Source organism: Bacillus rossius, chromosome 6 (genome assembly GCF_032445375.1).
Source record: "Bacillus rossius redtenbacheri isolate Brsri chromosome 6, Brsri_v3, whole genome shotgun sequence".
Taxonomy (NCBI): Eukaryota; Metazoa; Arthropoda; class Insecta; order Phasmatodea; family Bacillidae; genus Bacillus; species Bacillus rossius.
Genome location: NC_086334.1, coordinates 54,271,065 through 54,294,970, shown reverse-complemented (window position 1 = coordinate 54,294,970; position 23,906 = coordinate 54,271,065). Strand labels below are relative to the sequence as shown.

The 23,906-nt window shown below is 37.7% G+C and overlaps 1 protein-coding gene across 1 annotated transcript in view; it reads left to right on the top strand.

Moving 5' to 3' along the window:
- LOC134533444 (glycine receptor subunit alpha-2-like) overlaps positions 1-23,906 on the top strand; it is a 110,022-nt gene that overhangs the window by 79,545 nt on the left and 6,571 nt on the right. Inside the window, exons 3-8 of the mRNA XM_063370966.1 lie at positions 573-796; positions 2,896-2,978; positions 3,690-3,824; positions 6,632-6,823; positions 7,966-8,034; positions 13,534-13,694. Coding sequence (XP_063227036.1) covers positions 573-796; positions 2,896-2,978; positions 3,690-3,824; positions 6,632-6,823; positions 7,966-8,034; positions 13,534-13,694 — 864 coding nt within the window. The remainder of the gene's footprint in view (positions 1-572; positions 797-2,895; positions 2,979-3,689; positions 3,825-6,631; positions 6,824-7,965; positions 8,035-13,533; positions 13,695-23,906) is intronic.

Sequence of the window (23,906 nt, the reverse complement as noted above, 5' to 3'; positions counted from 1 at the left end):
AGTGTTGTGGTGGTTGCCCGCAGGACTATGAGGTGGACACAGAGTGCTGCGAAGTGTTGAAGTGTTGTGGTGGTTGCCCGCAGGACTACGAGGTGGGCACAGAGTGCCGCGAAGTGTTGAAGTGTTGTGGTGGTTGCCCGCAGGACTACGAGGTGGGCACAGAGTGCTGCGAAGTGTTGAAGTGGTGTTGTGGTGGTTGCCCGCAGGACTACGAGGTGGGCACAGAGTGCCGCGAAGTGTTGAAGTGTCGCGGTGGTTGCCCGCAGGACTACGAGGTGGGCACAGAGTGCCGCGAAGTGTTGAAGTGTCGCGGTGGTGGTTGCCCGCAGGACTACGAGGTGGACACAGAGTGCTGCGAAGTGTTGAAGTGTTGTGGTGGTTGCCCGCAGGACTACGAGGTGGGCACAGAGTGCCGCGAAGTGTTGAAGTGTTGTGGTGGTTGCCCGCAGGACTACGAGGTGGGCACAGAGTGCTGCGAAGTGTTGAAGTGGTGTTGTGGTGGTTGCCCGCAGGACTACGAGGTGGGCACAGAGTGCCGCGAAGTGTTGAAGTGTCGCGGTGGTTGCCCGCAGGACTACGAGGTGGACCTGTACCTGCGCCAGAAGTGGCAGGACGAGCGGCTGAAGCACGCCGAGATCACCGAGGCGCTCGACCTCAACGACCCCAACCTGGTGAAGGCCATCTGGAAGCCGGAGGTGTACTTCCCCAACGCCAAGCACGCCGAGTTCCAGTACGTGACGGTGCCCAACGTGCTGGTGCGCATCAACCCGGACGGCGAGATCCTCTACATGCTCAGGTGCGCGCGCCCCCTCTACCCGCCGAGGGTGGCTGATGCGTGCGTCACTCCGTGCAAACTGATGGTCTGTGGCAGGTGACGTGCTTGCACTGTATTTTATCGATGTTACTCTGTTCAACAACGAAAATTACATAGAGGACTAGGAAATGTTTGTAATACCACGGAACGGATTAGCGCGGATGGTTAAAATTTTGTGTTAGTTCAGTAGTCTTGCAGCTGTAGTCACCGTCTCAGACTCAGTTGCATTATTTTTTTGTATTATATCTGGTGGAAATTATTTAAAAGAATATTAATAATAATGTCTTATTGCAAATTTTAACTAGTACCCTGATAACGCTTATTAATCGTTTTCAGGCACATTTTCCGTAATGTTTTGTTTGTTACAGTATGACGATGGTGAATTAAAAAGTGTCTTTAACTACGTCACAACATTTAATCTCCTGAATATTCCTATATCCATGGTTAATCGGCTTGGTTGCTGGTTTGAATGATCAGCCATTGCCACAAGGAGATACAATGGCGTTACTAGGGCGTACTAGGTGAAATTATATTGCTGTGGTAAGCACCTGCCTCCCTCAATGGGGAGGGGAAGGGACAACACAAAACACCATCCTCAACCCCTCATCCGACCCGCCCTGGAATCGAACAGCCAAGAGCTCTAAACAGTGAGCCGACAGGTTGGATGGTCTCAGCTGATGGCAGAATAATTTTACAAAGTGATCTGACGACAGGTTTTCTCAATTTTCAATTATACCGTACATTATGTTATCTAACATCCCCTAGTGTGCCATGAGTATAGATAGCAAAAATTTTCGTTTTTATTTCTTGATTGGCTGAAACTCAAAGTATTTTACTTTTGGCCCAGATTTTGTGTGGAGGATATGACCCACGTCACTCCTTAAGAATCACAGGCATCTTACTTAAGACATTTCTCGTAGAAGAATGTGGTGGCTATGACCTTCTAGAGGTCATTTAACACGATAAATTTACAGTTCCTAGTCATTAGTACACACAACTGTATTCATTAAAACTAATAAATAATTTGGTATACTTCTAAACACAGTTTTTGTGTTTGCCACATTTTTTTTTTTTTTTTAGGTTATTGGTTGTGACATATGATGTAGATCATTCGGCACTTTGCAAACCTTGAGAATGTGGCTGATAATGCGGCTGCTGCACTAGTTGACGATTTTTAATTGCCTGAAATCAACTATGCGTTGCAAAGAAACATATCTAACCACGAGATAACGCAGCATCTACATTGTTTTACGAACTTCCCTAGGAAATATATTATGTATAATCATTAACCAACGACCAACAGAACACAAAATAAAAACCGTATCACGTATAAAAAATTAAATCCTTCCTACAAAGTTAGGAACCAACGAACGATAATGTAACGAGTGCGTAAAATCCTGTGAAGTAATGTGAAAACATGAAAATTTTATGCTGCTTCCTATTTAAGGCTAGGTGTCGTTCATCACATTCAATTTTTCTAAAATTATTTCTAGAACTGTACGAATATTTTTTTTACAAATTGCACTTAATAGGCATATTAATTAATTTTTGATCTATAAAAATACTTATAGTGCGTGACCATTATGGAAGTAATCGAACAAATTATTTAATTCTATTTCTTACAGATAGTGTGAGATAACATTCGGCATAATGTCTGACAAAGAAATTTGCATTTCAAAAAACATGAAATGTATATGTAGTAAAAGATGTGTAGTTATTTGTTCTGAAACCAAAATAATGAGCATTCAAAAACTATAAATGTAAATGATGCCAAGCCCTAGACACCGAATATTCGTTGAAAATTTGTAATCTTCTTGAGTCCTCTTTCACCGTGATTCCAAATCAAGAACATTTTACACCTTTTGCGTCGTTAACTTTAATCCCTTGTGGAAATAAGGTATTTTAAAGTCACTGTATACCAAATGAGCAGGAAGCAATTGTATTTAGCGCTTAAAATAAATACTGTACAGCCTGCTTCCTATTGCGGTGTGTAGAGTAACGTCTACAAACCTGTGATTTTCATGTAAGCATAATATTTGTGTTGTAAACACACTAAAATGACGACGGAAAATGTTTCACAGGCTCAAGCTGACCTTCTCCTGCATGATGGACCTGTCGAGCTTCCCTCTGGACAGCCAGGTCTGCACCATGGAGGTAGCGAGCTGTGAGTAGCCTCAGGTCCTCAACCACCTGGTGGTTTGTAATCCTTGAATATTGTGATGTTTCGATGTCTTTTCACCTCAACAAGTCTAGTCGCCGCACTCTTCGTGTGGTCTTTCTCCCGATTTAAAACAAATATGTTTAATAGGTGAACTTTGGCCAGACCTTTAAATGATTACTGTAAATAACGACTCTTCCGCCTCAGAAAAACCATGAGTTCAGATGATATATCGAGGTATAGAATCTTTTAAAATACACTTAGCTTGCAGAATTATTGCGCATTGTGAGTGTCCTGCGTTTTTTTTTCCTTGCGTTTCATGGTAGTGCCCGTAAAATGTAATTGCAATTACAGTGTAACTTTCCAAGAGGGCGATTAACATCTCGCCGGCGAACTCCTGAAGTCCTCAGTTGCCATGCCAACAGAAGTCACGCCCATGTGGCATGCAGGTCGGACCAATGATAGCTCGCTGCCAAAGCCTCTCTACTGCTTCAAAACCACAAAACATTTACGACAACCTTTCCACTACCAGAGGTTCAAAATTTATCGCTTTTATAGGAGTCATGTTGTATTTGGTCCTTTTTTATTGGCATTTTAGTCTCTTCCATGGTTATATGTAGCAATCGATAAATATATTTTTGTGCACATGTGCAAACACTGTTATAAAATATAATCTTATCTGCGTTAACCAACATGTATTCATCTTGCTGTGTGTAGTTTCGAAGACCATAGAAGAGCTGAGCCTGGAGTGGAAGACAATGAACCCAGTGATCATGGGGAAAGGACTGCGCATGCCTCAGTTTGAAATCGTCAAGATTGCGGCTTCGGATTGCCAGGAGTCATTCCAAATAGGTACCGTCCATGGTCCTTAATGACATCAATATTTCTTCATAGGTATCATTCATTCCTTGATAACAGAGTTCCTTCCAGATAGATACCATTTATGGTCCTTAATGACAGTATCGTTAGCTACACCGAAGTTGACGGTTGAAACTAAAATTTAATTTTTTTTTCAATCCCCAAGTATAAATTATGGTACCGTGATTAAGTTCTTGAAATTAAAGTTCTTTACGACACATCATTATTGGTTCATTAACAGAATTTCTTTAGTATGACTATATAAAGTTCAAATTAACTGTAACACATGAAACTTCATTTTTAAATTTACTATTAAAGAATATAATTAAACTCTTTAATATTGAATGTTACAAATTTTTGTAATCTTTTGGCATATTAAAGCACTTTTTTCAGTTTTAGTGTGTTTTTGTTATGGTAAAATTATTACAAGTAAAGTAAAAAGTTCATACAATTATTAAAATACAGAAAATTTATCATCTGAAATAATATAATTTCATATCAAACAAACTAGCATTAACTTGCATTAAACTTTGAACACAATCGTGCAGTTATAATATCTGATTAAACATCGATCCTTGACATGTTGCATTTCGAATCAAGAAATCCAAAATGGCTTTATTTGGTCAGAATTTGTTATGTAATGTTTTATGTAACTCTCATAAAGCTAGTATTGCATACCTGTACCTCAGAAACAAAATTGCCTTTGTTAAATTTGGGTATATTTACAGAGAAGTAAAAATAAATACTCCGTTACTGATAATGTGCTTTCCATCAACGTCCATATTCGTGTGTCCATAAAGAAGGTACTTATTATTAGGTAATTTTTCTTCAAAATGGATGACTTTTTCCTAGAGCCACCGGTACATAATATTGTAGCTGTAACTAACATTTGTCTAGCTCACTACATTTTCAGACTTAAAATCTTAGAATTCTTACTAAAAGCTTTAAACAAAATTTGGAATTCTTTACGATGATATGGTTTTATATAGAAGAAATTTTAAGTTATAATCTGCAATCAAACAAAAATCGCCAACTGTGATTTAAGCACTTTAGACTCTGAGGTACATATACGTATTTCGAAGACGGCATCTTACCTCAGGATAATTTTCTTTTAAGACTGTGTTAAAACAAGTGCGGCAGTTTGCTATTGGCTACGAGTACTTCGGTTCTGTGAGTAATGTGACTCAACTTCTCAGAATACGTGCCTCTGCTCTCTCCGTGTATGTCATTGACATGGAAAAACACGAAAATATTCAGAGTGCTTGCGATATTCTTGTTTGTCAGTTCAATGTACATATTTCACATATTTCACAATAATTATTTTATGTTCGATGTTCTTCTACCCTAAATGAGTGTGATAAGTTTTCTACCAAAAAAAAAGCGCGAAGCAAGAGAATTCTGGTGGCTTTAAATGTTATTTCGTGTCATTAAAATTATTTTGTTTTATTATTTATTTTTACTCTAATGGAAATAATTTTGTTAACCGTTGAAAGTAGAGACAGATGAATTTCGCAGAAAATTTGACTGATCGTTAGACATAATATTTTTTTTATTTACACAATGTTTCTTTTTTAAATTGGTATCCAAACCCCATTCAGGTTGTATGGACTGTGAATACGAATTGAATAAAATTAGTTATTGCTACGAACAACTGTTCCTGGAAAATATGAAGTGTCACGAACTATGGTTTAGTATAATTTATTTGTACGTATCGTTCTGTTTGGCCTGTTTGGCCTTTAAGTCTGGTCAGTGCTACCTTGCAAAACAGTTGCTGACCTCTTCTGTTGTCTTTTCTCTACTCATTTTCCCTACGCGTGCAAGTTACGTTAGCGGGAGACTGTGTCTGGCGAGATGTGAAAAGTGTCGCAGATGACAAGCCGTGGCTGTGCGTGGACGGTGCGTGAGGCCTCTATGTCCAGCTGATGGTCCAAAAGACACCAAAAACATTGAGCTGAAGACTACTGTTTTCACTGTGGAACCAGCTTTAAAAGACTGTATCTTATATAAACAACTATTTATATAGTAGGAGCTCTTGGCTAGTGTCACTAGCTTCTTTTTGGCTTCTGAACTACAATTTATTTTGTAAATGTGACAGAAATATTTATAAAAAAAATAACACATATGTGTAAATTTGTACATTCACATGAAAACAACTGTATTGGTATAAATAGTATTCGCAATACTACTGGGTTCGGATTCTTACCCAGGCATTTATACTTTGTGTTGTCCCAGTACCTCCAAAAATTAAAATTTATTTGTAAACCGTTCCCTGAATAGCTTTCCGGTATTAACTGCGCACATTAATAAGGACGTTGCAACCAAATAAAGTCCGATTATTGAAAATTCTGGCATTATTTCCATGGTTTAAAAATTTTTTATGCTTGAATGAAACATCAATTAAATATGAATTTATGTGCCAATTTTTGTAAGAAAAACTTATTTTTACTTCATGTTCTGTACAAAATTACAATATATTTCTTGTAGTATTACAAACACTAGTTCTTCGCAACTGGCTTCCAAAGCAATATTTTGTAAAAGTACATAATTTTTTGTTCTGAGTCGCTTAAGGCCACGTCCTTGTAATTAATGATGTGCCCGATAACAACTTGTTAGTCCCACTTGAAAACTGCCGCAACAAGGCACGCAGAAACAATAACAAGGGCGTGGCCTCGACTGAAAATCCAAGAAGTGGTTGGTGGTAACCGTGTTTGACGGACATTATAATATATTATTGTTAACCAACGCGGCCGACGGCGAGGTGGAACGTGACTTGGACCACTATGTCTCCTGGGTGCCTGCAGGGAACTACAGCTGCCTCGTGGCGGAGTTCCACCTGAGCCGCTCGGTGGGGTTCCACCTGGTGCAGAGCTACCTGCCCACCATCCTCATCGTGGTGATCTCGTGGGTGTCCTTCTGGATGGACGTGGACTCGGTGCCGGGCCGCACCACGCTCGGCGTCACCACGCTGCTCGCCGTGTCGTCGCAGTCCTCGGGTGAGGACCTGCCTTCTCCCCCTCCCTCTCCTTTACATCACCTCCCCTCCATTGCATGACGTCACGTCCCCTCCCACTCCATTACATGGCGTCACATGCCCTCCCCTACATTGCATGACTTCACGTCCCCTCCCCTCCATTACATGACGTCACGTCCCCTCCCACTCAATTACATGACGTCACGTCATCTCCACTCCATTGCATGACTTCACATGCCCTCCCCTACATTGCATGACGTAACTTCCCTTCCATTCCTTTGCATGACGTCACGTCCCCTCCCACTCCATTACATGACGTCACGTCCCCTCCCCTCCATTACATGACGTCACGTCCCCTCCCACTCCATTACATGACGTCACGTCACCTCCCCTCCATTGCATGACGTCACGTCCCCTCCCCTCCATTGCATGACGTCACGTCACCTCCCACCTCCGTTACATGACGTCACGTCATCTCCACTCCATTGCATGACGTCACATGCCCTCCCCTACATTGCATGACGTAACTTCCCCTTCCATTCCTTTGCATGACGTCACGTCCCCTCCCACTCCATTGCATGACGTCACGTCCCCTCCCCTCCATTACATGACGTCACGTCCCCTCCCACTCCATTACATGACGTCACGTCACCTCCCCTCCATTGCATGACGTCACGTCCCCTCCCCTCCATTACATGACGTCACGTCCCCTCCCACTCCATTACATGACGTCACGTCCCCTCCCCACCATCGCATGGCCTCACGTCACCTCCCACCTCCGTTACATGACGTCACTTCCCCTCCCCTACATTACATGACGTTACTTCCCCTCCCCTCCATTACATGACGTCACGTCCCCTCCCCTCCATTACATGACGTCACGTCCCCTTCCCTCTAGTATTACTGTATCTAAATTAGTTTTACTATAGCAGTATTATAATATGTATTTTCGATTATTTATAACTTTAACATACAATAGTTAAAAAGTTTCAAAAATAATTACTCAAATGAGATTTTTAAAAATATTTTGTAATAAGTTAACGTTACTAGCATCATCAATAGAGTGTTATGTTTATAAGAAAACAATCAATAACTTACACATAGTTGGGCCACCGATAGTTTAAAAATTATTTTTGTTCTCTGACAGAAATCTTTGTGTCACAGGTATACAAAGTGGACTGCCACAAGTGAGTTACGTAAAAGCAATTGACGTATGGATGGGCACATGTACAGGTGAGTGATATTTGATAGCAAAAATAAGTAATAAATACATTTTTCAAAAGTTTGTTTTAAAATAGCACGTTGATTTTTTTTTTGTGATATATATTTCATAGAGTTATACTGACCTCACTTATCAATGAAGTAATGTTTAATATTACCTGTGGCTGTAAGTATTTAGAAAGAGATTATAATTATGTCTTCATAAATATTTGACGTGATGAATGTCCATATACCACTAAAGAAATATTGTTATGAAACATTATGTTATAAAGATTTTTCTTCTTTTTGTGTATTATGTAACGAAATATATTTACGAATTTCTATTGTTGTCTCTCCACTCGAAAAAAAAAAAGATGGCTTTAAAATGCTATAAATGCTTTGGATATGTTATTTGCATCGAAATACCACCTCATTTATATTGCTTTATGTCGTTTAGGAGACATAAACTGATAAAGAGTAAGCACTACACATTTTTATTAATGAGACACTTCACCAACGAATTGTTGAAGTCTTCTAAACCATTCACAGCCATCCTGAAATCCTTCATTAACAGTGTGTGACAATCTTTGAATCCGTGTGACCATGCACTCGTCGAAGGACGTTATTATTAGTCTTCAGAATGTTAGGAAACTGGTGGGAATAAACTGAGTGGGAGGTAGGGAATGCTTAACCAAGCACTTTTTTTTTTTGCAAAGAAACGCGTGTTCTGACTTTCAACCCTGCAAAACTATCGTTGCAAATAGGGGCGCGCAAATTCGAATTTTGTGCTCATCAAGGCGTTGCTTCAACTTTAATGAATAAGGGCGGAATTCATAATCGGGGTCTCATTTGCCCAAATGGCACTACTTCGTGAAGTATTTACTATCAAATAAGCCTCACTTATACGCGTGATGAATTCATAATGTTGAAACAAGTACTTCTTGAATAAGTAATGGTCGAAGATTCGCTACTTATACGTCCCATTTACTACTCGATAGTGCGTGATAACATGCTTCATCGCTGTAACTCCTCCTTTGAGGCAGGAGGGTGTCACTAGAAACATATGTTGTGTCGGTGAGACTTGTTCAGCAACTACCCATCACCCAAGTCACCTTGTTCCCACTGTGTCGCGATCGCGCGTCCTCTCAGCCACTACAGCAGCGTCTAGATGTGCGCGAAATTCAAACTTGCATTCAAAAAAATTATATTTAGCATTCCCATTTTATTTAGGCCTGGCAATTTCCGAAAATAATTTGTAATGAGTGTCTTAATAAGTTGCAATGTTAAGGTGATACGTACATTCCCTATATGTAATAACACATTATTTGTTTTAATTTAAAATGATTATGAAACATTGCAAAACAATTTTTTTTTGTTTCATTACAAATAAAAGATACTTTTACGATGAATTATCTACAGGAATACGTTTTCGTGAAATGTTTTGTGTTATCGTTTTGAAAAAAAAATTGTCTATGATTTACACAAGTATTTGTACATCTGATAGTAACATAGAATATTGATTGTGAAATTTGTATATTGACGTAATATATACTTTTAAAACCTTTTTATTAGTTTGTTTACAAATTGAATTAAACCCTGCAGTATGCATATTTTCATAATATTTTTAAATTTTGATTACTCACTAAATAACTTTAAACAGGAGAGTACTTGTTCTCAAGACTTTATTAAAACTGATCCCTTACACGTAGTAGACCCACGTTGAACCAGACCTCTTTAACCCGAACGTCCAGGTAACCCGTACCAATTTTGGAAGAAAAAAATTACGTTGTTAGTAAATGAAGACTTGTTTAACAGACCACAAATCGCTATTCTCAAAAAGTACACACTCAAATTAACTCACCAGCAGGCGAGTTCATTGTTAAATCAATATTCCTCAGTTGCGCTGCAATCTCGAGTGTTTTCGCGTGTGTCCTTGTGTCTCTATCGAGGCATAGTAGGCTTATCTTCGTACTCTTTATTAGCACGTTGTTCGCGACGAAACGAAAAAAAAAAACATTATTGTGACTATAAAATAAAGGTTGGGAGCATTGACGATAACTGATGAGGGAGAACCGTAAAAGAACATTTCTGCTGAGTTTGGAGTAGGAACATCGACTGTATCTGATTGGAAAAAGAACAGAAAACGCATTGAATACTTTTGTTTCAAAATGATTTCTAAGGACAGTTTGATTAATCCAACAGAAACCATTGAGTTTGAACTAACTGTTGCCCCGTGGAGATCCGAGTTTTACAGCATGGTTGGACCGATGGAAAAAAAAAATGGTGAGGAGTGCGTCAACTTACAATCATTGGAGAAAGTTTGTCAGGTGAAGTTAAGGCGGCAGAAAATTAAATATATATATATATCTTTATATATATATATTTCTTGTGTGCGTGTGTATGTCACTGAACTCTTCCTAGACGGCTGGACTGATTTTGATGAAATTTTGTGTGTGAGTTCACGGGGATTCGAGGATGGTTTAGATTCACAATTGGATATTTTATCTCGATTCTGAGTTAAGAAAAACTAAAAAAAAAAAACACGCTTTTAAAGCAAAAATTGCAACGCATTATTAGAAGCCATTAAGTTTTGCTATTGTAAGGAACTAAGTAGAGAGTAAGAAAAAAATAAAGATCCTGACAGTTTATAGCATCGCCATATTTGTTTCAATTTTCAATACCCTTTTTGTATATTACAATTTAAATTGCAGAAAAAAAATCATGTTTCATAGCCACACAAATAGTGAGGATGGTTTAGATTCACATTTGGATATTTTATCTCGATTCTGAGTTAATAAAAACTAAAAAAACACGCTTTAAAAGCAAAAATTGCAACGCATTATTAGAAGCCATTAAGTTTTGCTATTGTAAGGAACTGAGTAGAGAGTAAGAAAAAAATAAAGATCCTGACAGTTTATAGTATCGCCATATTTGTTTCAATTTTCAATACCCTTTTTGTATATTACAATTTAAATTGCAGAAAAAAATCATGTTTCATAGCCCCACAAATAGTGTGTGTCATTTCTCTATGTCCACGAGGTCTCGCCGCGTCAATTTTCTCCTTGGAGCGAACCCGTCCGCTTAATTAAATAAACAGCTTTTATCGTTGAATGATTTCATGATTTATTTAATGAAAATATGCTCTCATAAAAAAATTAGTTAGATAGACATTCAATAGGTGTCTTTCTCTTACTCTCTCTCTCTCTCTCTGAAATGTATGTAGCTTGCTCGCGGGTCAGTAATGCAGACAATCTTTACATTCTAGCTCGAGATAGAAAAAACAGTAAATGTGGTTTACAAAGACATTTTATGAAGTGTCTTCCCGTCATTACATTTGAAAGTAGAAACATATTTACTCAAAATTTAGGTAGTAACATATTTTTATTGCAAAGACTGAAATAGAGGTGAGAAAAATTATCATTTGTGAACATAAGAAAACTACTACAACTGTATCAACTGTTATGTTATAATATTTAAATTTCTAAATGGTGCAAGATAATACAAAATTCCATGCGGAAAAAGTCGTGGGCAGCAGATACGTATAGTTATAGGTGTGGGGCTATGCATGCTGATTTTTCATATACTGCATGGATGCGAACATGTAAGAATAATCTATCTATCTTACTATAATAAAACAGTACTTTTTCTGTCTGTCTGTTTGTACGCGATTTTGATGAAATTTTGTGTGTGAGTTCACGGGGATTCGAGGATGGTTTAGATTCACAATTGGATATTTTATCTCGATTCTGAGTTAAGAAAAACTAAAAATACATGCTTTAAAAGCAAAAAAACTAAGCATTGTTGATAATTAGTCTCCATGGCAATGGGCTTTTGCATTGTTGTTGCCTTCTGCGTAACCATGGGAAAGGTTTTTGGTAACGGCAGTGGCGTGCCCAAGAGGAGAGGTATGTATAATGAGAAGATACAAAATGTCCAGCGTAGAAATACTTACCGCTATATCCATATCTCACAAAAAGTACATTTGGGCAGGACAATGTCTGTCGGGTCCGCTAGAAAGATATATAGAGAGATAGAGATATAAATAGAAAGATAGAGAGAGTTATAGAGATATACATAGAGAGATAGAGAATTAGAGAGATAAAGAGAGATGCTTAGTATACGTTTAAAAAATTACAAAAAAAAATTGATTGAGGCATTGCAATGCATGCCGGGCATTATCTAGTATATATATATATATATTTGAAAACTGAATGCAGATCAAGTTTACAATGCCGATGAACCCTATTTATTTTACCGGATGTTGCCGAGTAGGTATAAAACGCTAGACTCAGAATTAGTAGATTCAGCGAAATGTGTATAAGAAGGGAAAGGCCGCCTCACCGTAATTGTTTGCAGTAATGCGTCAGGAAAGCAAAAAAATTCCTCCTTGTTAAAATAATGAAGTCGAAAAAAAAACGTGCATGTAAAATGTGAAACCAGATTCATTACCTGTCGGTTACAGCTCACAATAATGTGCTTGGATATTTTCAAACAATGGTTTTTCAAGAATTTTGTGCCGTCAGTAAAAAATAATATATATTTGAAGAACTGTGTCCTTCAAAAATAGGTTGATTTGCTGATTGATTATGTGCCTTCGCATCCGTCTGTCAATGAACTACCACCTGATGTAACTTCTCTCGTTCATCCGATGGATCAAGGAGTTCTATTCAATTTTTTTTTTAAATTTTACAAAATTCAAATTCATAGTCAACTGGTACAGGACGAAAGATGTGATTAAAGGTCAAGGTAACGATCATGAATTTAGAGACTTGAATTTAAATTTGTAAAGGAATTTTAAGCTTCGTTTTGGACTTTTCAAGGCTCCAACATTAGGGGAATTAAAAACGGAAAATGTTCCCTCAAAACGTTTATTTTCCCTCAAAATAGGTTCATTATGTGACTTTTTTTTTATGGTTTTTGAGTCGTTTTTAAAGACTTTCGTGGAATTTTCCCAAAAAATCCCAAATGGCGAGTGGCCATTGACCCCATGCACAATATACATCCTGAAACCTGCGTCAGACTTGACATGTACACACTACTAACAATTGTTCACGACCGTTGACGAATTGGCTTACAAACCTTAACATTGCAAAGAATGTAATATCATGATCTGTATACGTTATCCATTGCAACAGCTAGCTGCAGACTTTTCAAATGAATTATTAAGCGCCTCTAGAAATTATGAGTTTAATTTGTACTATTTCCATTTTAATAGTTGAATCTATTTAGTTTTCCTTTCATTGTACAACTACAAGCAAAAATCTTCATTGAAAATATATAAATTACTTTTCTTTTAAAACAAAGCAGTTTTTTTCAATGACTTCTACTACTTTCTAATACTTATATGCTGTTAACGAAATTGTGGGCTGGTCTGTCTGAATACAAAAAAATTCAAAAAAAAATTAATATTTTACATCAGTTTGTTTTCGACAGTTCATTTAGCAAATGATAGATCAAAAGACGGGGTGGGGGGGGGGGGCCTGTCTATGTGAACAATAGTCTATGGGTGTACGTGACGACTTGTGGGTGCAGCGTTCGTGTTCTGCGCGCTGCTCGAGTTCACGTTCGTGAACTACATGTGGCGGAAGCAGCCGGCGGCGACGCAGCCTGCCAAGGGACCAGACGCCGCCAACGGCAAGACTTCAGCCAAGATGGCGGAGGACGACCGCGACCCGGCCATAACCGTCACCCTGGTGAGCCGACAAGCCGTTGTACCGGTTACAAACTTTTACTCTTATATTGTCTGGCCTTCAGTATTAGCTATTAGGCATTTTATATACTAATTTTTTCATTTGCTGTTATGAAAAGTAAAATTATATGTTGGCATTGAATATTAGCTATTAAGCATTTTATATATATTTTTCTTTGTTGTTTTAAAAATAAAACCTTATGTTGACCTTGAATATTAGCTATTAAAAATGTTTTATAATTATTTTTCTTTATTGTTATAATAAGTAAAACTATGTGTTGGCCTTGAATATTAGCTATTAGGCATTTTATATACTAATTTTTTCTTTGTTGTTATAAAAAATAAAACTTAATGTTGGCCTTGAATATTAGCTATTAGGCATTTTATATACTAATTTTTTTCTTTGTTGTTAAAAAAAATAAAACTATGTGTTGGCCTTGAATATTAGCTATTAGGTATTTTATATAATTATTTTTCTTTGTTATAAAAATACAACTATATGAAGGCCTTGAATATTAGCTATTAGCATTTTATATACTTTTTTTTCATTTGCTGTTATAAAAAATAAAACTGTGTTGGCCATGAATATTAGCTATTAAGCATTTTATATAATATTTTTTTTGTTGTTATTATAAAAAATAAAACTATGTGTGGCCTTGAATGTTAACTATTAGGCGTTTTATATTCTATTTATTTTTTTCTTTGTTGTTACGAAGTATAACATTTTCTACTTTATTCGCTAACACTGTCATATTTATTTGGTTCGTAGGCTTTCTGTTTTCAAAACGTGCGTGAAACACTGTTATAGTTGTTTGACTCGTGGGATTTATGTTACTCCTAATTGAGTGAAACACTGATTCGCTTATTTGGATCGTAGTTTCTCAGTTCATCTTATTTGCGTAAACACTGTTAAACTTATGTGTACCATAGACCTTCAGATCTTAGTAGTGTAGGATAGCCGGTCCAAGATCAGGATTCAGGATGTGGATTGTGATTGTCGGTCAGCCATCTTGGATTTGTGACGTCACGGCGGCAAAAATTCCTCAAAATTCCTGAAAAATGACTCAAAATGACTCAAAAATTCCCGGTTTAAGATAAAAATTCCTGTTTTCGAGGGAAAAATTTCCCGTTTTATTCCATAAAAATCCCAGCGGCTAGAAAAGTCCTGATAGAGGCTTAAGCATCCTTAACTCAAGCCTCAGTTAAGCCTCTATCAGGACTTGACCTTGACCTCGACGACCATTTTGGATCCGCCATCTTGGATCTACTATTTTGGATGACGTCATTATGTTTTCTCGAACATTCCGGAGTTGTGTTTTCCGCCATTTTGAATTATGACGTCACCGTTGCAATTTCCGTTACGGCCGCCATCTTTAAATTTATTATCCGATTTTAATGAAAAAAATTTAAAAATTATAAAAAAAATTCAAATAATAAAAATTCAATAAATTATTTATAAAAAAACATACATTTACGACACGGAGCTTGGAGTCCTCGGTTCGAACCCGGTGAGGGCAAAAAAAATAAAAACGGCGACCGATCCTTCCCCCGCGGTGGCTGCAGGCATAGGTACTGACTCCCACCACTATTTTTTTCAAAGCATATATATCGTCAGGTAGTATGACGCCATGTCCGCCATCTTGTCTTCGATGCTGGAAGCCATCATCATTGTATCGTCAGCGAGAGTGCGCTGACGCCATGTTAGTTAAATTCTTACCCGCCAGAGTGTAGTAATCATTTATTACTGTGACACCCGCCATCTTGAAATATGGACGCCATCTTGAAAATTCGTAATTTTTATGCCAGAAATTCGGGGAATATTCCAAAATTCATTAAATAAATCACTCATCATTTTACAGATTGATACGATTGATTCCTGTCCTCGGTTCGATACCCGATCGATGCAATAATGTTTACTTTTATGTAAAAAATAATAATTTCAATGAACCATGTTAAACATTCGTAAAGAGACTTTAAATACTCTACTACCATCATCCTATCAGACATCAAGACCACCATATTGGAAATTCGTAATTGTAATGCTAGAAATTCGGGAAAAATTCCAAAATTCATTAAATAAATTTGTAATCTATATACTGATTGATTATTGTTCGACTAAGGTCCTTGGTTCGATCCCTGGCCGATACAAAAAAAATTAAATATAACATCAATTTAACAAAATAGTAACAGGTTCGAGGAATTAAACACCGCAAGTTCTTTTACAAATATAATATTTATTACATAATCTCTATTCTACTACAGGAACACTTGTGAAAGCCAGCAATCTTACAATCATTTAGTTCCGCATCGGTGTGAAATGACTAATTCTTAGCTCCAATCGGTTTATACTAGACAGAGACCAACCAGAACCTTTACTGACATAGTCCTCCTCTTCTTGACAAAGTTTCTTGATACCATGTTTAACAGTTTGCTTCACATCGTCAGAACTATAAATTACTGCAGCCGAAGTCTTGAAAGCACACTTCTTCACTTTGTCATCTAACGGATATGGCTTTCCATATATACAGTCCAACCACAAGTTATATTTTAATGGACCGTTTGTTGCAACGTCATCAGTAAGCTGATTGATTATGTCCTCTCTGATATCATCAAGAAAATTACAAATGTCTTTCGACTCACCTAACGTATTTAAATAATAGTAGTCCTTCAATGTTCCACGAAATGCAGACTGCGCCAAGTAGAAGCCATTATCGTTCACTTGTAATGCTCCGAACACAGTCTTAGGTTTATTTTCCTGTTCAGACGTCATACCAATCGGTTGCTGCACATCGGTTTTCTTGCTTGTACGCTCACGAGCCTTCAACCTAAAGCGAGGAGTCGAAATGTCGGCAGGTAGTTCAGCAGTAGGCACACGGACTTCACCTTTACAGTTTTTTGCATGTCGTCGCAAATTATCAATTCAAGTAAACCATTCATGACACTCATCACAGCGAAACTTCATGCGAGATGGATTCTTCTTGCATTTGCTCATCTCATGTCTTCGTGCATCATGAGCAAATGCGAACGTCATATCACAGTAGCTGCAAGGATACCGGGGTGATGAAGACGAACCTTTCAGACCCGATCCAGACCATCTCCAGGCATACTCTTATGAACATCAATACATCGTTGTTGTATAGAAACCTTTACTTTCTGCCGAACAGCAGGACCTTTGCATCTCTTCGTGTACGTTTTCATATTATATTGTCTTGCAAATTGCCTGTGACATTTCTTACAGCCAATCATTTTGCGATAAAGGTTCTTGGCACATTCTCTATTCTCATGTCGTCGAGCATTACTGTTGTTTGAGAAAATCTTGTCGCAGTAACAGCACCGATGTTCGTTAGTTGTTGTCGATTCGGCATAAATTGAAGTCTCCATTGATGGCGAACCAGCGTTCGCCGAGTTTCCCTGTGCAGCCAGCACTAGCGGCATTAAAGACTCTTCTGCTGGCGGTACCACGTCTTTTGAAGTCTCCTCCAGTGTTGACATCGACGTTGCCAACGGGATCTGCTCCACCATCGTCGACGCTGACGTCATGGTTCCCGCAGTCTATGGTACAGCCTCCATCGAGTTAGTCGTTAAAGTCGGTAAAGATGCCATCGAGTTCGCAAGAACAGGTAATTACGTGAATAATGCACCAGAAGAAACAAACTAGGTGATCCTTACACCGACGACGTCAGTAACAAACTGAGCGACCTGTTGTCTAGGACTCGCTTATATATATGCACCGTATGGAATAATACGCTAGTCAAATCAAGAACAATTTACTAAAATTCTAGAGTCAAAACAACATTAAAAATAGAAGGACCATCAACGAAAAGGCAGCACATTTGGAAGCACCGACAACGAAAAGACAGCACATTTGGAAGCACCGACAACGAAAAGGCAGCACATTTGGAAGCACCAACAACGAAAAGGCAGCACATTTGGAAGCATCGACAACGAAAAGGCAGCACATTTGGAAGCACCAACAACGAAAAGGCAGCACATTTGGAAGCACCGACAACGAAAACGCAGCACATTTGGAAGCACCGATAACGAAAAGGCAGCACATTTGGAAGCACCGACAACGAAAAGGCAGCACATTTGGAAGCACCGACAACGAAAAGGCAGCACATTTGAAAGCACCGACAACGAAAAGGCAGCACATTTGAAAGCACCGACAACGAAAAGGCAGCACATTTGGAAGCACCGCCAACGAAAAAGGCAGCACATTTGGAAGCACCGACAACGAAAAGGCAGCACATTTGGAAGCACCGACAACGAAAAGGCAGTACATTTGGAAGCACCGCTAACGAAAAAGGCAGCACATTTTGGATGCACCATCATAAAGGCAGCATATTTTGGAAGCACCATCGAATAAGGAAGCACATAATCAGAAGCACACGGAGAAAAACGGTACAAGTTTTCTTTGATATCATAAAATTTCAGGGGAAAAAAATATTTAAAAATAAAAATAAATTTAAAAAAAAAAAATACATAAAATACTTGCTTGTACTAGAACTCTATCTTTGTTCAACAATGAGAAGTTCGCAAGCTAGCAGAATATATTTATGTATTTATTTATAATTATGTATTTTTGGACTCCTAAAAAGGAAGCATGAAGACGATGAAGACACTTCAACATCATCAACATCGAATTCTTACGGTAAATTGGGTGAAGACGATTCCATCTACGGTGATTGTTACAGTGACTCTGAGGCTGTTGACAAAGACATAGACTATGATGAAGCACCTAAAGCTGACAAGATCGAAGAATGTGGTGGTGTCCTGAGACCGAAACGATGGAAACGACGTGATATATTAAATAAATCTGATCAAGCTTGTGATGATCACCGTCTCAAAAATGAAAGTTACCCTGATGTTGGTGGTAAAACGGAAGACAGTAGAGATCATAATATTTATTATAAACGTGCAAGGAAGATGGTGATAGAAGAGAATGATTACATATCATGGAAAGATCCAAACATATTGGTTGACCGGCTAAGACTTCTACATGGTTCGCTTTGTGCAGGAAACTATTCGTGCATCAAAGAAATATCCTTCATTTTCAAGGAACTGAGGAAAGCTGGCTACATACAATAATGGCTTGTTTTACTTGCTTTTGTATAATGTAAAGAAATAAATAATTTAAATTATAAAAATTTAATGTTTTTATTTCTTGTATTCTGATTTCTAATTAAGACTTAGATAACGCAACTTGTGCTTCCTTTTTGCCTTTTTTGTTGATGGAGCTTCCAAATGTGCTTCCTTATTCGATGGTGCTTCCAAAATGTGCTTCCTTATTCGATGGTGCATCCAAAATGTGCTGCCTTTTTCGTTGTCGGTGCTTCCAAATGTGCTGCCATTTTCGGGGCAGTCAGTATGCCTGCAGCCACCGCGGGGGAAGGATCGGTCACCGTTTTTATTTTTTTTGCCCTCACCGGGTTCGAACCGAGGACTCCGAGCTCCGTGTCGTAAATGTATGTTTTTTTTATAAATAACTAGCTGACCCGGCGAACTTCGTACCGCCTTAGCGTAGCAATGGTGCACTACTTTATTTTGTATAGCTGACCTATCTTAGGTATGAGTACCTATTCAATTTGAACTGGAATCTATAATATCCTCCATATAAAAATGAATCCATAATTCCCTGGTATCACTATAACTGAAAAGGACCTTACTAATTTAATTAAATAAAAAACAAAATATTTATTGTCAAAATAGTGTTTATTCCATAGGATTCAATAATTCCACTAATGTTTTTACAAATTGCTATTGAAAAACTTGGCATTTTTAAGTAAACAATGAGCTCGATACCACGCGCGCTCTATAAATCAACTAATAGTCTCTGTACCCCTCACTGCTTCTCTCTACTCTAATGCTTTTTGATAAACTATATTTTTAGTTTTATGTTCTGGCACGTAAATAAATAATGTTGATGGTTTTCCGACATGGGAACAGGCGACATATAATTGGCCATGTGAAAAACATGGATTTTCTAGGTTGATGCCACATACACTTAGCGACTGCCCTTGCGATTTATTTATTGACATTGCAAATGCAAGCCGCACTGGAAACTGTAAACGCTTAAAGCTGAATGTCATAAGGTTACTTTAAAAATATTTATATTGTACAAAGTGTTGGGTTAGTTTGGAAATAATTTTATATATGGTGGTTCAGTATTCTTAAATTTTCTAATTTTCCGTTAAATTTTTTCTTTCATAAGAACCTTCTCGTGACAATAACAAACACAACAAAAAAAGAATTAGTGATATGGGTTCAGTCATTTACGCGTGATGGCGTGACCAAGGGAAATAGGAATTCATTATTCTTAAATTTTCTAATTTTCCGCACAATTTTCTTAATTTTTTCTTTCATAAGAACCTTCTCCTGACCATGGCAAACAAAACAAAAAAAAATTAGTGAAATCGGTCCAGTCGTTCACGCGTGATGCCGTGACCAAGAAAAACGGGTTTCATTTTTATATATATATAGATTTATTGAATTTTTATTAATTGAATTTTTTTTATAATTTTTAAATTTTTTTTCATTAAAATCGGATAATAAATTTAAAGATGGCGGCCATAACGGAAATTGCAACGGTGACGTCATAATCAAAATGGCGGAAAACACAACTCCAGAATGTTTGAGAAAACATAATGATGTCATCCAAAATGGTGGATCCAAGATGGCGGATCCAAAATGGTCGTCGAGGTCAAGGTCAAGTCCTGATAGAGGCTTAACTGAGGCTTGAGTTAAGGATGCTTAAGCCTCTATCAGGACTTTTGTAGCCGCTGGGATTTTTACGGAATAAAACGGGAAATGTTTTCTTAAAACGGGAATTTTTGAGTCATTTTGAGTCATTTTTGAGGAATTTTGAGGAATTTTTGCCGCCGTGACGTCACAAATCCAAGATGGCTGACCAACAATCACAATTCACATCCTGAATCCTGATCTTGGACCGGCTATCCTACACTACTGATCTTAATATTTACATGGAAAACTTTTAAACTTATATGGGTCGTATAGGCTTTTCCTTCTCCATACTTTAGTCAAAAGCTCTGTTACACTTCTTTGTATCTTAAGATTTCAGTTTCTAAAACTTCCATTAATTATTGATATACTTAATTGTATCGTGGTTTTACAGTTTATAATACTTGTGTGAAACTGTTACACTTACCTACTATATGAATCGAAGCCTTTCAATTTCAAATCCTTGTTCGAGCCATTGTTACACTCATTACGATCGTTAGTTTTCAGTTAATAAATCTTGTATGAAAGTAGTATACGAATGTATGTCCTGCGCCTGGCATCTGGCTGTGGATTGTGCGGATTGTGATTGTCGGTCAGCCATCTTGGATTGTGACGTCACGGCGGCCATCTTGGACTCAAAAATTCCTCAAAATTCCTCAAAATGGACTCAAAATGACTCAAAAATTCCCGTTTTAAGAAAAAATTTCCCGTTTTCGAGGGAAAAATTCCCGTTTCGAGGGAAAATTTCCCGTTTTATTCCGTAAAAATCCCAGCAGCTAGAAATGTCCTGAAAGAGGCTTAAGCATCCTTAACTCAAGCCTCAGTTAAGCCTCTATCAGGATGTGACCTCGACCTTTGACCTTGACCTTGACCCCGACGGCCATTTTGGATCCACCATATTGAAAATCTGTAATTTTAATGCTAGAGATTCGGGAAAAATTTAAAAATCATTAAAAAATTAACTAATCGAATTAAATAATAAAAAATCCTTAAAACCACCGTTGCACTTTTTCGTGACGGCCGCCATCTTGTCTTCGTTGCTGGAGACCACCATCTTGTTTTCACCTGCTAGAGTGCGCTGACGACATGTTAGTTTGGTTCTTATCTGCTAGAGTGCAGTAATAATTTATTACTGTGACACCCGCCATCTTGAAATTTGGACGCCATCTTGAAAATCCGTAATTATTTAGCTAGAAATTCGGGAAAAGTTCCAAAATTAATTAAATAAATCACTCATTAATTTACATATTGATTTGATCCGCTCCTGTCCTCGGTTCGAAACTGGTGAGGGCAAAAAATAAAAAATTATCAGATCCTTCCTCCACAGAAGCCACCTTCAGACTGACCTACCTCCACCAATAACCAGGTATATCATCAGCCGGTATGACGTCATGTCCGCCATCTTGTCTTCATCCGCTGGAGACCACCAACCTGTTTTCGTCCGCTAGAGTGTGCTGATACCATGTTGATATAATTATCTGGTCACCATACCTTTGTCCTCAACTGTTGACCTTGAACTTTGACCTTGACCTTGAACTTTGATCTTGACCTTGAAATTTGACCTTGACCTTGAAATTTGACCTTGACATTGAAATTTGACATTGACCTTGAAATTTGACATTGACCTTGAAATTTGACCTTGACCTTTAAATTTGACCTTGACCTTGAAATTTGACATTGACCTTGAAATTTTACCTTGACCTTGAAATTTGCCCTTGACCTTTAAATTTGACTTTGTCCTTGTCGTCCATCACGGACCCGACATTTTATGTTCAGTAGATGCTACCAGGGCCCTATTTCATAAACGTTACAATTCTACAGGTGACAGGTGACAATGAATTGTCAGACATATTTACAATTCGACATATGTTCGTTTCATAAAATTTGACAAGTCTACACATATGTCACGACAAATATGTATAAATGTATGACAATTTGACATATAACTGTTTCATAAAAGTTTAAAGCTGACAGGTAAAAATGTGACAAATGTGTCACATCTGACAGGTAATACTGATTTATGAAACACAGATATGTAAATTGTATTTAACAATTTTATAAATTTGTAGAATTGTCAGAGTGGAAGTGACAGGTAAACCATTTAGTGTCACCTAATGATTGGTAATAACAGCAGTGCAATAGTGTGTTAAAATATTGGGTTAAATTGATGTGATTGGACATAATGAACAGTAGTAGCAGCATTAGCAGTAGCGGGAGTTATGAAGAAAGAGAAAGACGAGTTCGTAGAGTTTTTAGGCCACGGATTAACCTAACCTTCAATTTCAGTGACTTTTTCTTCAAAGAGAAATTCCGCGTTAGCAAGGTAACAGCTGAATACATTATAAATAGGTTAGGGCAACAGTTGCGGACAGAAACAAAAAGAAATCATGCTCTTACTGTTCAAGAACAACTTTTGTGCGCATTGCATTGGCTGGGCACAGGAGCACAATATCATGTAAATGCAGATGCACATGGCTTATCAAAAGTCACTATCCACCGATGTGTAAATACTTACTGGTTCACACCTTTCTTGGAGAAGAGGTTCGTTGGCCAACTGAATCTGTCCAAGCAATTCCACAACTTTTAATGAGTGTAGCAATTTAGCAAACATTCCAAGGGTTGCTGGAGTTGTAGATGGGTCATTGATCAAGATAGATGCCCCACATGAAAATTAAGTCTCATTTGTAGACAGGAATGGCAACCATTCAATCAATATAATGGTAGTGTGTGGACCTAACCTAGAATTTTTGTATGCCAGTGCTCGGTGGCCCGGTTCAGTACATGATGCATGAATTCTACGATGTTCATCGTTGTCACAACAGTGGGAAAATGGATGGAGACCATTTCCACATGCAATATTACTGGGAGACAGTGGATATGGATTAAAAAAGTGGCTTATTACACCAAATATCCCAGTACAAATACCTCGGACAAATGCTCTTACAAGTTTTCTTCGAGCCTTTAAATCTACGAGACGACTGGTGGAAAATGCGCTTGGTATTTTAAAAGAGAAGTTCCCGTGCCTTAATTATCTGAGCATACAGCCAGTGTCAGCATTTAACATTATGTTGTCTTGTATAATTGTGCATAACATTGAGAAACGCCTAGGATCAGAGGTGTACGAACCATATGAAAACGATGAAAATGTAGAAGGCGAGGATGGGGAAGCTCGTGAGGGTGTTGACGCAGCTGATCCAGAGGCTATTGCAGTATTGCAAGAACTGATACATGTGTTTGATTATTAAGTGGTTTCTTTGTTTTTAGCCATATACATATCAATGAGTTTGCTTTGTATCATGCACTGACATTTCCATTATAATTAAATCAACAAATATTTATCCACTATTACAAAAACTGAAACGAATAATTAGGTACAAAATATACATAACTATTGAAAATTAACATAAGCTTGTCTTGAAATGTCAGTTTAATTATTTTGGCCACATCACTGAAAAAAAATTTGACCTACAATTAATTG